The sequence below is a fragment of the Diadema antillarum genome, unplaced genomic scaffold, assembly GCF_040938485.1.
Source record: "Diadema antillarum isolate AM-2024a unplaced genomic scaffold, OU_Dant_1.0 seq00001813_RagTag, whole genome shotgun sequence".
Lineage (NCBI taxonomy): Eukaryota > Metazoa > Echinodermata > Echinoidea > Diadematoida > Diadematidae > Diadema > Diadema antillarum.
The window spans coordinates 477462-493632 of record NW_027272488.1 but is presented as its reverse complement, the minus strand read 5'-3'; the positions used below and the strand labels follow the sequence as shown (position 1 = coordinate 493632).

At 39.1% G+C, this 16171-nt stretch overlaps 1 protein-coding gene across 1 annotated transcript in view; it reads left to right on the top strand.

Moving 5' to 3' along the window:
• The first annotated feature begins 4517 nt into the window (after positions 1–4517).
• The window catches only part of LOC139712502 (cGMP-specific 3',5'-cyclic phosphodiesterase-like), a 70599-nt gene continuing 58945 nt past the window's right edge, over positions 4518–16171 (top strand). Inside the window, exons 1-2 of the mRNA XM_071624318.1 lie at positions 4518–4535; positions 5924–6115. Of these exons, the coding sequence (XP_071480419.1) occupies positions 4518–4535; positions 5924–6115 (210 nt within the window). The remainder of the gene's footprint in view (positions 4536–5923; positions 6116–16171) is intronic.

Genomic DNA, 16171 nt, shown 5'->3' with positions numbered 1-16171 from the left:
GGAGGACAGGGAGGCGATTTCCATCATTGAAGCCACTCCATAATGGATTTCATCTGGGGCATATGCTGGTGGCTGCACATCCACTCTTCAGCTACTTAAATGCCAGTAATTGAAATTGGAAAGGGGATATCATGTTCTTGATTGAGATGTGAGTGGCCTAAATACATAGGTGTGGGATCATGCATTTGAGGTCCAAGCTTTTGTCATGTATTTGTACATTTCAGATTAAGTGAGAGAAGGAAACAAAGTGGCTTACTAAGGGATCACTTCTGAGGGAACCTTCGGAAAATGTGATGTGATTTAAATGTAATTTTCTGCAAGGTTACTTAGAATCCATTTCACACGCATCAACTGATTTACCCTCAGCAGCTTTGTGAAAATCTATTAGTATGAGGGGTACTGGAGTCATGCTTTCAGGTTTATTGTTCGTCAAGACTATTTTCTTTTCTTTTTATCATAAAACAGCTGTAAAGGGGAGCTAATCAAATTTTCGTCTCAAGTTGTCAAGGATGGAGTTTAACAGGGATGATTAGGTGATTACGTTTTCAGGGAAATTGAGAGAAAAAAAAGGGATAGTTTTGGCCAAAGACTATACTGTTGTTTCTCAATTAGTGTCCCTTGAGCTGTTTGAAGTAATTTCATCAAAATTTTACTAAAATTTATTATACCCCCACCCACACACAGTGTGTATGGGGGTATATAGGAATCACTCCTGAGGTCGGATGGCTGGGCAGTCGGTGCAAAATCTTGTGGCTCAAACTACTCTTTCATTTTTAGAGCAATTGACCTCAAATTTGGCATGTGTGACTGCTGTTATGGGTAGATGTGCAAGACACCTCTTTCTTCAGTATGGAGTTATGCAATACCATGGTAACAACAATTTTAAAAAATAATGCAAAATGTTGTGGCTTGAACTACTCTCATTTTTTGAATAATTGACTTAAAATTTGACATGTTTGACCACTATCATAGGTAGATGTGGAAGACACCTTTTTCGTCAGTATCCCGTGATGCATTGTGATGGCAATGGCAAATTTTTGTAAAAGTCACAAAATGTTGCGGATCAAACTATTCTCTGTTGTAAAGCAATTCAGCTGAAATTTGGTACATGGGATCAATGTAATGTATAGTTGGTCAAGACAACCTGTTTGTTAGTGTTTAGAAATCTGTTGCCATGGCAACAGCAGTTTTATACAAATCATAAAAAAATGTGTGGATTAACCTATAATGTAGCACCCTCAATTTTTGAGCAATTAACCCCAAATATGGCATGTGTGACTGCTATCATAGGTAGATGTTGAAAACACCTTTTTCGTCAGGAGCACATAGTGCGTTACCATGGCAACTGCAAATTTTCTTGAAAATCATACAAAATGTTGTGGATCGAACTACTCTCAGTTTTAACAGCATCCTAACTATGACTTTGTCATTTGAATCAATGTGCCATTTTGATTTTCTTCTGCGAAGCTGTACAATGCACCTTTCCTTTCTTGATACAAAGGAATAAAACTTGTTGGTGTTTATATGAAAGGCGATATGTGTCCAAACACAGAGGATTGGTTGCATGCTAGAAAGTTTTAGCCCTTCAGATTTCACAAATCTTAGGTTGTAAGAATGGCAGTGAGAGGAAATTGTGTAGATTGCGTAGCAGACGCGCTTTGCGAAGAATCTTTTGATCTTCCTGTAATTTCACGCTCTAAAACTGAAAGTGCGGTTTTGTTTGTCCAGCTTGACTCTGAGCCTTTGACTTCTGTGACTGCCCCCCTCTCTCTCCCCACCAAGGTGGAGCACAGGCTACCAATTTATGGGCATGACTAATGAGTTGAGTGTTGACATGAGGTGCCTCCAGCGACAGCTTATTTCCTCCATTCAGTGGAAGAAAGTGGCAGGTCATTTTTGGATGCCCGCAATTACAGCCTCATATTACTGTGCAGTTTTCCTCGACACCTCCTGTGCACATTAGCCCTGATGTTTAGCAATGTTTGTGATTGTTATGCCTGGATCTTGAAAGTGTTTATGAAAGGGTTGGGTGTAGAGGTCTAACATTGTTTTAGTGTGTTCATGTTTAAAAGGCCCATTCATTCAATATTTGGGAGACATTTATGTACTGTCTACTTATTCCGGCACTGTTTGACTTTGTGTTTTCTTGTGATTGATTTGATGAAGGAGATTAAAAGTAAATTCTTTATGTATTTTTATAATTGACTTTAGTGTCGACACCCCCTCTCCCCCCCCCAAAAAAAGAGCAGTCTTTCTTCCCTCAAGAAAACCTCTTCCGTCAGTTTTCTGCTGTCAAATTGTTATCCTTGTCCGAAGTATGAGTGCTTTCAATTATATTGCTTGCCTTCACTTTTCTGAACTCTCCGTAAATCAGTTCTTCTGATGCCTTTATTTCCTGTTTTGATAATCCATCATGTTTTCATCTTGACTGATATTTTTTTTTAAATTTATTATACCCCCGCCAAACGAAGTTTGAAGGGGGTATATAGGAATCAGCGGACGGTCGGTCGGTCGGGCGGTCGGGCGGTCGGGCGGTCGGGCGGTCGGTCCGTTGCAAATCTTGCGTCGCGAACTACTTCCTCTGTTTTCAACTGATTCCCATAAAACTTGGCACAGATGTGTGCCTTGGGTTGTAGATGTGCAAGACGTATTTTTTGACAGTACCCAAAAGTACGTTGCCATGGTAACGGCATATTATGGGCAAAAATGGGTACAAATCTTGCGTCGCGAACTCCTCCCACAGTTTTTGATCAATTTTTATGAAATTAGGTACAGATGTTCATCTGAATATGTTAATGTGCAAGACACATATTTCCGCAGTGGCAAAAAGTGCGTTGCCATGGTAATGGCATGTTATTGGTAAAATATAGGGCAAAATGCTTCATGGCAAAACTGCTTCATCAGTGTTCCTCCAATTCTCATGGAATTCATATTGAATGTTTGTCTTAGGATATAGGTCAGCATGACACATTTCTTGACAGTGACAAAAAGTATGTTGCCATGGTAACAGCTCACATATGAGCCAAAATAATGGAAAATTTTGTGTTGCAAACTACTTCCTCAGTTTTTGCCCAATTTCCATGAAATTTGGTACAGATGTGTGCCTTTGGTTGTAGATGTGCAAGACGCATTTTTCGACAGTACCCGAAAGTACGTTGCCATGGTAACGGCATATTAATGGCAGAAGATCAAGGAAAGATCTTGCGGATTTAACTACTTCCTCAGTTTTCTGACCAAAGCTTATGAAATGTTGTTTGGCTGGAGGTATAACCAGTCGCTGTAGCGACATTTCTAGTCTGATTTATCTGATTGAGAATAATTCTGTAGCTTACCCAGTAATCTAGCCTGTTTTTTTACATGGGCTGTTTGAGATGTAAACATACCATATATTTTACAAGTTGTCTCATAGGGTTCAGGGTTAAATGGTGTCTCCTTTTCTACCCTGCCTGTGTGTCTGCTTCTGCTGTAGTGGATCTTTTTGTCGGTTTTGTTCCCCAATTTTTTTTTTTGTTGTCTGAATTAATTGTTCTGCCATCGTTGTTTCTCATCTCTGTTTATTTACTATGTGTGATGTTGCCCCCTCTGTTGGCATCCCCACTTTTTTTTTATATTCAAAGCAACAGAGATAATGACAGTGAACTTTCATTCGGTAATCAAGACGATAAGGATGTATCGTTTGACAGTTGTTATTGCAAGCTGACTGATTGATTTGTGTCTTTATTGATGCTACCTCTATTATGTTTCATGGGAAACATCCCTCTGTGTACAGTGACATCCAGTCATTTACCCAAACCACAATTCTGCCCTTGTGAAAACAACCAGCTTACGATTGCAATACGTCACCATGAATGCTAGTAATGAAACTCGATGCAGACGATATTAGCTTGCTTTCTTTTTCTTTTGGATTGTTATATAATATCCTGAACACGGATGTTCACATGAGAAGTATGAGTTATGAAGAGATCAGTTGACAAGAGATTGCAGTGAAAGGGTAAGCCATTTTTATGGCCTACATTGAAGGCCACTGAACAGTCCTTGGCAAATGAATAAGCCATATTTTGTTTGCATCAGCATTAGTACGCTGATCTTGCTCAATACATACTGGTAGTGACGATATAATGATATAGCTCCTTAATTTGTGTGCTAGGCAGCATTTAATAGACACAACACATATACATCAACACAAACACACACACACACACACACACACACACACACATCCACATCCACACTTTTCTTACAATCACTGCAATTCTATTGTCAATGTACCTCCTGTCCCACTAATCTCTCTTCTTTCCACCAAAGCGTATTTACCTTCTCACTATTCCTGTTGTCAAATATATCTTTAGCTGCATTCACACACAGGAGTTATTAGTTTTGTTTGCATCACAAAATAAAAATTGAATTTATTGCCACTGCCCACACACAGCTCCCCCCCCCAAAATCACTTGGCTGCAAGTAAAGCACTTTGAATCTCAGACTGTGCCTGCCTTAACAATGACCACAATGACCGCAGCATGACCGCGGACACCCGAGTGTGCAGACCTCTTGGGAGTGTTGCATTATGAGATTTAAAAAAAAAAATTAAAACATCTTTGTGTATCTTTCACACACACCAGGAACCCATTTCGTGAAAGATGTTAGGATAGCAGCTCTTGCAGGAATAGCAACTTCCAATAGCCACAGCCAATCAGGAAGCTGGATTCTTGTCATTACCATGGCAATTGCCATTCCAGCAAGTGTTCCCATCATATCAGCTTTTTATGAAATGGGGCCCAGGTGATGCAAATTACCATGAGAATTTAAAAAAATATATATTTGGAGTGAGTTTTGCATTACAATGCTGATTGTGAAAGTTGACAATTTTTTTTTTTTTTTTAATGTTCACACCACAAGAATGATTGATTTTTGCATGGCATTGCAAAAATCAATTTTTCAAAAATTATTTGACGTTGGGTGTATGTAAACATGCCTTTTATGTCCTCTTGTGGCTTGTGGCCACCCTCCTATCACCGCTGAGATTGAGTACATCTCGTATCTCTGACTGCCAGGTTGTTCTGCCATGCCTGGACCCTATCACTGTCACTCGTCCCTATGTGACGTATGCCATTAATTACTCCCAACTTGGTTGCTAGATTTGCTCGTCTCACTTCCACCCCATGTTTATCACTTAAGCTTTATTGCGTTTTGGATAGTAGCTGAATAGCTGGTCCATAAAGAAATACGGCCCTGCTGGTGTTGGGTAATGGTAGGGTTGCAGTATATTGGTTCCGAGTTTGATTGATGGATTCTGCCCTCAACAAATATTGTAATTTTGATATCACACTCTGTGGCAAACAAATTTGAGTTGTGGAGGAATAGGGTTGGGGGAGGGCAACCATGAAGGCAATCTGTGACTATAATGATTAATAAAGAAGCCAGGGTCACAACAGAGTAAGGACCTTCTCAAACGTTTATTACAGTCTCAGCATCATGTTTCTTTCATTAACATGATGCTCAAATTAGAGACCTATGCAAACTATAATGCAGAGATGTAACTCATGGTGCCAATGAGATGTTAATGACATGTAAAAATGCCCTATGGTTGCCACTACAATTTGTATATTGTATGACGGGTGGGGAGTGATTGACCATTGAGTATATTGCAAACTAGGATGGTTTATGCACATCATGAAGTTAGCATTCCTATTTCTGTTTTGCCAAATAATTATGTTAGGGAGATTAGGAAGAATTGCTATATAATATCTATATATCATTTGTGTTTTTGTTTTTGTTTTTGTTTTGTTTTTACTGTGATATGTCATCTTTGATACTGACCGATGCCCGTACATTAAAATCTGTACACTGTTGTTCTTAGAATATAACTTTTGTGTGCCAATTACCTTTTATAATATATTTTTTGTTGCTTTTGTGCTCTCTACAGACGATCAACATCAGCGACTTTGCCATTCAGAAACAGTTCAAAGCCACATGTGAGGTCGAGGCTGACCTCAAGATTCGATCTGTGCTCTGCCAGCCAATCTACAACAGCGAGCAGAAGATCATCGGGGTGGCCCAGATGTTGAACAAGGGCAACAAGCAGACCTTCACCGAGCAAGATGAAAACCTCTTTGAGGTAGGTGGATCTTTACCTGATGTATTGAGTGGTTTCGTCCTTACTGTTGTTAGTCCTCTCTTCTCCTGAGATGAGATATAGCCAAAGAATGGCTATGCAGAAACATTCAAATCATGATAGGTACCGGAACACTTTTTAACTTGTCGTAGCCTTTCATATACTTCAACTGCTTGAAGGGGACTGACAAAGTCTTAAAGGGGAATTCTGAACTAGTTAAAAAAAGTTCATCGTAAAAGGAAGAACAAAGTTTCACAAACTCACAAAGTTTAATCAAAATCAAATAGAAATTAGGGAAGTTATGAAATGGTAAAGTTTTGCCTCTTTTCAAGAAACAGTCATTATTTCATTGAAACAGTGAGTTGATTGTGTCACCATCTCAAAACTTGCCATAAAGTTTGTACATGATATCTTTAAATTTCCTCTTTTTTTGTTTTTTTTTTGCAACTCATGTGAGCTTTAATCGTTTAAAACTTAAAACTCTGCCCTTTAAACTTATAAATTAAAGACACGGCACGCTTACTTTGAAATTCCACACTCGTGCCTTTCATTTTTGGCAAGGGTCATTATGTGATGGTGCTAGAAAGCACCGGAAATTGCCCATAATTTTTGTGTTGACTTTCTGTCTTGTGGCTTTAACCATTCTGTGTCGAGTGTTATGCCCTTAAAAGTGATGAAAAGCAGTGTAAAGATGTGAAGCTATACTAGAAGTCTGCACACATACGTACATTGATGCTCATGCAAAAAAACAAAACCCTGAATGCACAAGTAAATTTTGTAGGAAGCTTAGCATGCCTCCTCCAGTCAGCAGAACAAAGCAAGGTTGATCACAGCAGGTCTGTTTTATCCATTGGTTGCAAAGAGTAATGCACGAACATGATTTTAATACCTTTATTGTGTTATATTTCATATATTACATTCATTTTCTAAAATGGAGTAGACGCCTTGGTGGTCATGCATGTAGCAGTTGCTGTGCTCAGGTGTATAAAAGGCACGTAGGATAGACTTTTGAGGGTAAAGTGGTAACTTGCCCAATGGCAAACTCTATGGGAGATAAAGCTATGCAGAATAATTGTCAGTCTATAATGGTATTTCCACCTATTGGAGCTTGTCGGTAAAGAGTTTAAAAGCCCATTCTTCTCTCGTGATACCATGCTAATGTCAGGTCATTATGGCCCATTAACGTAGAGCCATTGAGCCCCCTGCCATTGACAGCCAAATAATGTTTCTTAATGTTAGTGGCCTCGCAGTTTCCGCATTATGCCTCGCTTAATTCCACCATTCTCCTGCGTGCCCGCCACATCCTCGGTGTGCCAATGGCTCTAACCCAATGTGTGGTGACCTCTTAAGTAGGAATATATGACATCAACACCAAATGCCATAAAGGAAAAAAAAAGGAGAGAGAGATCCAACAGAACATATGTATCTACCTCTTTGTCTACCCTGTGAGTAGCCTCACCCCCTTAGTGCTCTGCTCTCATAACTATGCCATGTGAAGCTGTATGGTACATTGGCAATCTTGGATCATAAACAAAATATTTGATATTATATATCTTTGGAGATTGTGCAAAGTTTTGATAAGAGCTGCTGATTGGGTTTATGAAGTGCCAATAGCAGCTTCACAGTTGGTTTAAGTTCGTGATCGTAGATAGATTTTGGAAAATGAAGCAGAACTGCCACTTTCAAAGCTTCATATATTTGAAAAACACAAAGCAAAACAAAAACAGAAGTTGACTTTCCTATGACTCTTTAAAGTGTCATATGTGTTGCCCATTTGTGAATAGAATTAGCACCCATCTTCCAAAACCCAAAGTTAGCATGCAAAATATGCACCAATGTCTACATGATTGATCTTGATGTATGTAAGTAATTGAGTGCTCTTTTAAAGTAAGTTCAACAAGTTAAACATGAATCTGATGAATCTTAACTGAGACAGGATATTCTATTGGTGCATTAATGGAATGATGAAGCACTGAATTATTGTTATTTAGGTGTAAAACTTGTAATATGACTATGATTTAAAAGATGCTATGTTTTACATCATTAATCATGATTTTCATCTGCATACTTGAAAAAACAACCACAAACAGCATTGATCAGTTTGTCATTGCTCAGATTGAGAGTTCTGCAGTTTGAACCCCATTCCTTTGTATGTGTGTGTGTGCACTTGCTTGCATGTGCCTGTGACTTTGTTAACACAGAAAAACTTGTGCATATGGCCTGGGTGCAGTTGTATTATGAAATACAGATAATGTGTTTGCAGAGAGTAATTTTCTCTATCTTGGGTATCATGCTGTCTGAGTGGATGCAGATCTACATTGCTGCCTTGGCAATGTGGGTCAATTACTCCTAATGTGTCCAAGCCCCACAACTAGGAAAGCCGCAGCCAATCCACTTGCTCGCTCATAATTGCATCACGGCAGTACTGATGTTACTTGATGTCAAGCAGCTTTTCTTTCTTCTTCTTTTTTTCTCTCTCAAAGCTTTTCATTTTTTTTTTTTTGGGGGGGGGGGGAATGAGAGAAGATCTGCATTAGATATGAACATATACTCAGTAGCTTTTACAACTTGTATCTGCACATTGCTAGGAGAATTATCAAGTAACATTTTTGACTTCGTACCAAATTACAAATCTGGTATGTTGTCAGTGTGTTTGTGTTGAGTTGTTAATCTTGCTAGAGATTTGTCTTATACTTGCACTGCCAAGTTCAGTAGCAATTATGAATGCATTGACGATGACAATGCATAGTTCTTCCTTGTTCATAATGCTTATATGCACAAGCTGACTTTGTTGTGCATGTGATGCAGACTTAAAAAAGGTACTAGTTTGATATCCCTAAAAATTTTATTGTGGCCAAGTTAAAAAAGAGAGTACGTCAAGAGGATTATTATTTTTTCTTTTTTTCTTTTTATTATTATTATTTTTTTTTTTTTGGGGGGGGGGTTAAGTCAAAAGAAAAGGGATGTTGATGACAGAGAATTTGAATTCATCATCTAAATGCTGTTGGAATGTAGGAAAAATATCAGTTGTACTTTTGATGCAGTTCAAAGCATTCCAATGCTAACGTTTACTGCCCCTCAAACACATTTCTTTCTTCTTCTTTTTTAACTGAATCCTCTGCAAATGGATGCCCTGGGATGCCTGCCTTTCAAGTTTACGTATCATAGACCATAAAGAGTTTGTAGTTCTGTTTTAATTCGTTTGATGTATTACTTGTCTGTTATTAAGAAAAGAAAATAATGCATTATGCATCATCACTTTAAGTATAGTGTAAGATTAACAATGCTGACAATACTGCTTTAGATAACTCGGACAATGGTTTGCTGTAGATACATGGCAAACCAAACTCAAACTGCATATTATTCCTTGATGGCTTTCTTCATAAGATATGAAACACACCAGATTGTAAACTTTTTTTAATTCATTATTTTTTTACACAAAGACATGCTGAAATTCATATTGCGTAGAGTGAGCTCAATAATGAAATTGATATATGTAGGGCTGGACAGTAGTGATGGCCCATTGGCCTGGGGCCACCAGAAATTGGTGCCCGGACACCATTTTTTTTTTTTTTTTGGTGGCCCAATCGGACAACTAAGATTCAGAATGGATTGTTACTTTTGCTTTTATTTCAGGCCATTACATATCTTTCTTGGGCCGCCAACATTTCAGATTTAAAGCCACCAGACAAAAAAGTTTGTGTCAATCCCTGCCTAATAGTTAAAGGGGCATAGTCCCGGTAGTGTAGATGGCGCTGTTGATGATACTGCCGATCACCGTTAGCATTGGTACGAAGATTACCGAAGTAGAGCTGTCATCAAGAGTAAAGTGCATAGGTGTTGCTAAGTAACGTTGCCTTTGTTGTCTTCTCTGCGCATCGCGCAGTCTGTAGTAATGCCAGGGTGCGTGCATATGTGCTTGTTATTATGACATCACAAAAGAAGTTTGCTAAAGCTGTCATCCCCCTCAGCCAAATCATGAGCCAAACTGTGATCGGACCACTGACTACAGTGAATCGGACTTCTTCGGACTCAGGAAAGTGGGCCTAAGCGTAAGCGCCAAAGAGAGGGTTCGATAGCGTAGGTCTCTGTAGGAAACTTGCGCCGTGCGCACGCGTATGCATTTGACTAAAACACGGGGACCATGCACCTTTAAAGTGCGTGTTTGTTTTGTCATTAAAAATCAGACCTGTATGTGATTTGACATGATACTAATCTAAGGCCTTTTGATAATACAGGGAAGACTTGAATAATTGCTATTATAGATATAAAGGTGCAATTAAGGAATTTTGACATGTATTTGGACATTATGTTATTTTTTTTATCATTTACTGGGAAAATTTGTACTTGCTCGTAGCCACTTCAGCATGGTTAAATGTGATATTGAAGAGAGTTGAAAGAAGCACAACAAATTCCCCATCTCCTTTGACCCCCCCCCCCCCAAAGTCATGGGATTGTTGACTCATAATACATTATGATGATCATATCAAGTCTGATAATGTAGGCCTACTTACCTAATTTTGTTAAAAGAAATATGGTGGAAGAGACATTTTCATTATTCTACCATTGCTGCATGTGATTCAACTCTTTTTTTCTTTTTTTTGTTGTTGTTGGTATTTGGCCCGAAACAATCATGTTGTTGTAGATCTATTGACACTGTGGGATATTGCCAATGATACAGAGATATGAGGAGATAAGATTATAGAAAAGGAGGAGGCTTGGTGTATCATATAAGATGAGATGAAGTACCAGTCGTGATATTGTCTTTACTCCTTGTGTCGTATATCATTCCCTTGCTGTAGGATCTCAGTGTGCGATATTTTGAAGACAATAACTGCCATATGTGACGGCACTCTGCTAGCTATGAACATGGCAACTCTGCCTGCAGCCTGTGTATAAAGGAGCTTTCAATGTACAATAATTCCATTTTAGGAAAGTTTTAGGAGAGAGAGAGAGGAGCTATTTTTGTTTTAAGTGGAACAACTTCGACATTGAAACTAAGGTTTTATGTACATTATTTATTCTGCCATGGTAGTCATGCTGTCATAGCAGTGATATGAAATTCTTAAATTAGAAGCACAAATTCTTATTCAGAGCTCAAAGTTGTGTACCAACTTCTGTTATGTATCTGTGTATTCCTCATTTTTATCCTTTTTCTTTTTTGTGTTTTAATTTTTTTTCTCTATCTCCTTGTCTTTCATATCTTTACGTTAGAATTATCTTCCCTTTGCTTCTGATTTTCTCCAAGATAAGTTGCCAGGTTATGAGTCCTTGCATATTGTCTGTTTAACTTCTTCTAGTATATTTTCTTACTTCTTTACCATTGTAAGTGCTGGTGCACAAATAAGAGTTGTATGTACATGATTAGCAAATATCTATGGCTTGATACAAACTTGTGAATAACAGTTGCAATCTCTCTTAATGAGCGAATATATTTCATTTCTTTCCTCGTGGCTCTCTTTCCCTTTCATTTCCTTTGCATGACATTCATTCTGTTGTTTTAATATATGTACCCAGTGTGGTAGATTTTGATTACTGGTATATTCATAGGGTTTAACAGGAATACAGTGCATCCATTCTTGGAATGCCATGATTGTTACAGTCAAAACATCTTTGGACCATTAGACAGAGGGATAAGGATCCTTGTCCTGGAATATGACTGTATACTTCAAGACGTTGATCCACCTGCATTCTGACATTGATCCACCTGCATTCATCATTTTTAACCCAAGTGTATGGATGTCTACCTTCTGACCCTGATATGAAATCCCCCAAGCCAAAGGCTGAAGTGAGATAGTTGTTTGACCTTTCTCTGGTTTTTGCTCCCCATAGTCTGTACATGTTCTTACATTTCTGTGAGAATTTTGGGCAGATTGTAACCAACTTGCCTGAAACTGTCTAATAGGGCAAGGGATACAAAGTTTTTTTTAGTCAGTATGTGTGTGACACAAGACCCAAGGAACAAAACTGAGTCGTTTTATACTATCTTTTCCAGATTAACAAGTAGGTTACCTCCAAGTTACATTACAAATATCTCAGAGAGAAAAAATGTTTTTCATGCATGGCAGTGGCAGTTTTGGTAGCATCCAGTCCCTTTTTGACAGCATGGTGGGGGAGGTATTCAGTAGTAATGGTGAACACTCATTTTATTTAAAGACAAGCCTAGATTTTACTTTTAAAATACATTGCAGGTGTCATCTCAAAGATAGGGAACTACAAAGTTAATCAGATTATGTTCTGTTGCAAATGGGAATAAAGAGGCCCATTACCAGAGCCCCAGTGGGCAAGACACTGGTAATTCTTGCTATTACATCTTAACTATAAATACTCAAACAGCGGCAGCACTATTTAATTTCCTTAACAAAGAGTTGACAACGCTGTGCCAGTGCACAGTATAAGCTCTATTTGATCACATATACGAAAAACACAGAAAACTGTATCTATCTCAAAACTACAATAGTGTTGTAGGTTTTCTTAGTAACAGCTACATGTTGGGAAAAGAAATATCGATTGTAAGTGCTGAAAATGCATTTCTATTGTGAAGTGAGAATACTTTAATCATGATAAAAGGGGAAAATTAAATATGATTTACCACATGTGCTGTGCCCATGCCCACAGTAAATTTGCATTACAGGAAGTGCACAAGTAAACTGCGAAAATGTGACTTGCGTGTTGCGTGCATGTGTGTGAGATCACCTCATTCATCTGCACATAGCGCACAGACCCGAATGCTAGCGACTGATTGTGTACATTTATATGCGATCCATTGTGTTCAGACATCTTTGGTAGATGTAGAAGTAGTGTTCCTTACTGGTGCTGTATGAAAATACGTAGACAGGCTCAGGATAAGAGTTGTGAATTATAGTCTTATCAGTGGCTGCATTGCATTCCCTGCTGGTCATACCATGGAAAAGGATTTCTTCTTCATTGTCGTAAAAGTCAATTGTCTTTAAGTTTGGCCAGATTTGCCAGAATTTGTCCTTGGGGGAGGGGAATGCAAGATGTTGTGCTGTAACATGTGGCTTTTTTAGGGGCCCCTGGGTAGAGCCTTTGAGGCCTAATTATTGTTGATTTCTCCATTCTGTTTTCCTTAGCCAGAAGTGGTTTTAGGTGAATTTTACTGTGAGTACATACCCTCATAGATGAAGAAAGAATATTGTTGATGAGGACCCTCTGTGAGGTGCTTATTGCAATTTGGTTACTTAGACACACTTGAAGAATTCCAAAATTGAGTTTGTCTAATGAAGAACTTGTGGTAAGCGTCAAGTTCCCCTGGGTTTTTGATTATTAATGGCTGCTCTTTGCAACTGTAATGCTTACTTTTTATTCCCAGACAAGGCAAATATGTGTTATTGGGAAGGCTACATGGAATGAATTGACAGGACCATGCAGAATTTCACACCATTGATACTGGTATGTCCCTCATATAGTGCTGTTCATTGAGTCGAGAATATGATTCGTGGTACCAGGTGTTTATGTCCTGAGATGACATGAAACAAATTGTCAGGCATCTTTTCAGGTGATAGTGTATCACGGTCATCAGAAACGCGGTCAATTTTTTTTTGCGCATTCTGAGAGTTACGAAAGGAGCATTTGCAGACCTGATAGCATCTTTCATACTCTTTATGAAATCTTTGTTTGGATGAGGGTTGTCAGAGGACACTTCCCTTGTGATAACGGCTGTAACCTGTCGATGGGCCAGGCCGTGGCGATAAGGACAGAAGCATGCACAGCAGAAATGATGTAACTCATTGAATGGGCAGGCCGTGATTAAATTCGGGAACCAATTTTCCAAAGCAGAGGGAATCAATCAACCCCGGCGGGCTGTCTCATGCTTCAAATTTCCTTGTGTAAAGGAGTCGCGGAGGCACACCTCTACATGGTAGTGTCACCGTTTCTTTTTCCTTGTCTGTATATGTTATGTCTGTGGCATCTTGCCTATCCATCTGTCTGTTTATCTGTCTGTCTGTACTCCCTCCCCTCTCCCTATTACCTTCAGCTAATCAAATCACCTGCAATACTTCTTCTGGCTACTTAGTTACTCTGCAGTGCTGCCACACTTTACTTCCATTCCATCCTTTTCCTTGTTAACTTTGTCTCCGACAGATACATCCTGTAATGTTGTATGTCTGTGCGTGCACCATGTCCGTTATGTATCATGCAGAATGAAAGTAATAGGTTTCTTGAACTCACTCAGACTCTCTCAAACTTTACCTCTGTAAAACCCTTTACTTTCTCTCCCTTTTCCCTGCCCTCCCCCATACTCGCGTTTCCACACACACCTACAAGAAATCTCAGCTCAGCTCTTCTGATGAGCATTTGATGCCCCTTTCATCCTCCTGTTCGTATGGAGATCATTCTTTTGCTGTTGCAATGCCTATATTTGGGAATCGGTGTGCCAGCCAGACTTACAGCTGAGGCAGACATTAAAGCCCAAACAAAGTTCTGGTACGCCTGCAAAAGTTGTCAAATTTCGCTCCTAAATGTGAACGTATGCTTAGGAAATGTGCAGGATAACGATGTTATTACAAGATATTCGATGGGTAACGACGAAAATGCGAAATATTAACCAAAAAGGTTCAGTCTCAGAACTTACCCGAACGGGGTCAGGCTAAACTCGGACTCGGGGATAACTCGGCTTCGCTTTGACGGCGGGATGAGTTATAATGGTTGTCCCTCTGATTGTCCTATGGGAGCGGCCTGCATAAACTAGCGCTTCGTGTTCTGGCTACTCGCAGTAATGGTCCGAGTTGTTACAACGCGCGCATCAAAAACCTCTTTTGCGCGCATGCAAAATTAGTGTGCGCCGAAAGGCGCTTGATAAACAACAACAAAAACTCCAAAGACCGCGCGTCTCAGCAACTGAGGACCGCGCGCTGTCATTTTTGTTTTGTTTTGTACAGGACTACGTTAGCACTTGGTTAGCACGCACTTTCCTGTCCATTCAGTTAGGCCTCATTTGGTATTATGCAGTGGCCAGTATAATGTGGCGATCACTTACTGCGTGTGAATTGTCTGAAGTAGGGTCGAATTTTTCCCGAGACCGAGTTAGTCTGGAGCCTTCTGGAATAAAAGTCGGTTTTCCTACTATTATTATTTTTCTCAAAATACTCCAAAACGACTCATCATTCCGGCAAACCGCGTCAGCCTGGTAAGTTTCTTAGTGGACTCTTTCGGTATATTGCAAGCAAAAATGGAATGGTGCTAGACGGGTTCTCGAGCACTTACCGAAACTTAGTTTTCACTTTAAGCAATTTGTAAAATCTTTGATAACTTTCTTGTTTCCTGATGTAGGAGCCCAAGTTATTCAAAGTGCGTAAGAGAATCTTCTAGATTATTGTGCACTATATAAATCTAAGTATTATTATCACTATTATTGCTATCCCCACTTGGATAATACTGTTGCATCACTGGTTTTCATCACAAATACTTTCTGTCTGTATTGGTTTTCCCCATATATGAATCTCCCTTCTCTCCCCCCCCCCCCATATTATCTTATCATTATTCCTCGTATGACATTTAACCATTGCACACATGGGTATTTACCTAAGCTGCAAATATCATCACTATGGTATTATGACATCATCAACACAATTGCACCAGAATAGATCTGATGATTAAAGCTCCATAATGGAAGCAATTCAATTTCTTGTAAATCAGAAACTTCTCTTCCTGTTGTTATAATGGAACACATCTATGTCTTTAGTGGTATCTATGACGGTTCTTATTTTTATTGGGCTCTAGAAAAGCAAGAAACAACACTTGTACAGGAAAATGTATCAAAACCTTTTTTCATAAAAGATGATTGGATAACCACTTTTGCTAGAATAGCAACTTTGGGTGGCAGCATCCAATCAGGAAGCAGGTATCTTGTCGTTACCATGACACTTTCTATTCCCACTAGAGTTGCTCTCATAGTAACTTTTTATGAAATGAGGCCCAGGTTTTGAATGATGCCAATATAAATGTTTACATTTTCCCTACAGATTTAAGGACTATAGGACTGAGAAAGAATTGGACAAGAGGAAATTTAAAAGCTTTATCCACAGGAAAAGGTCA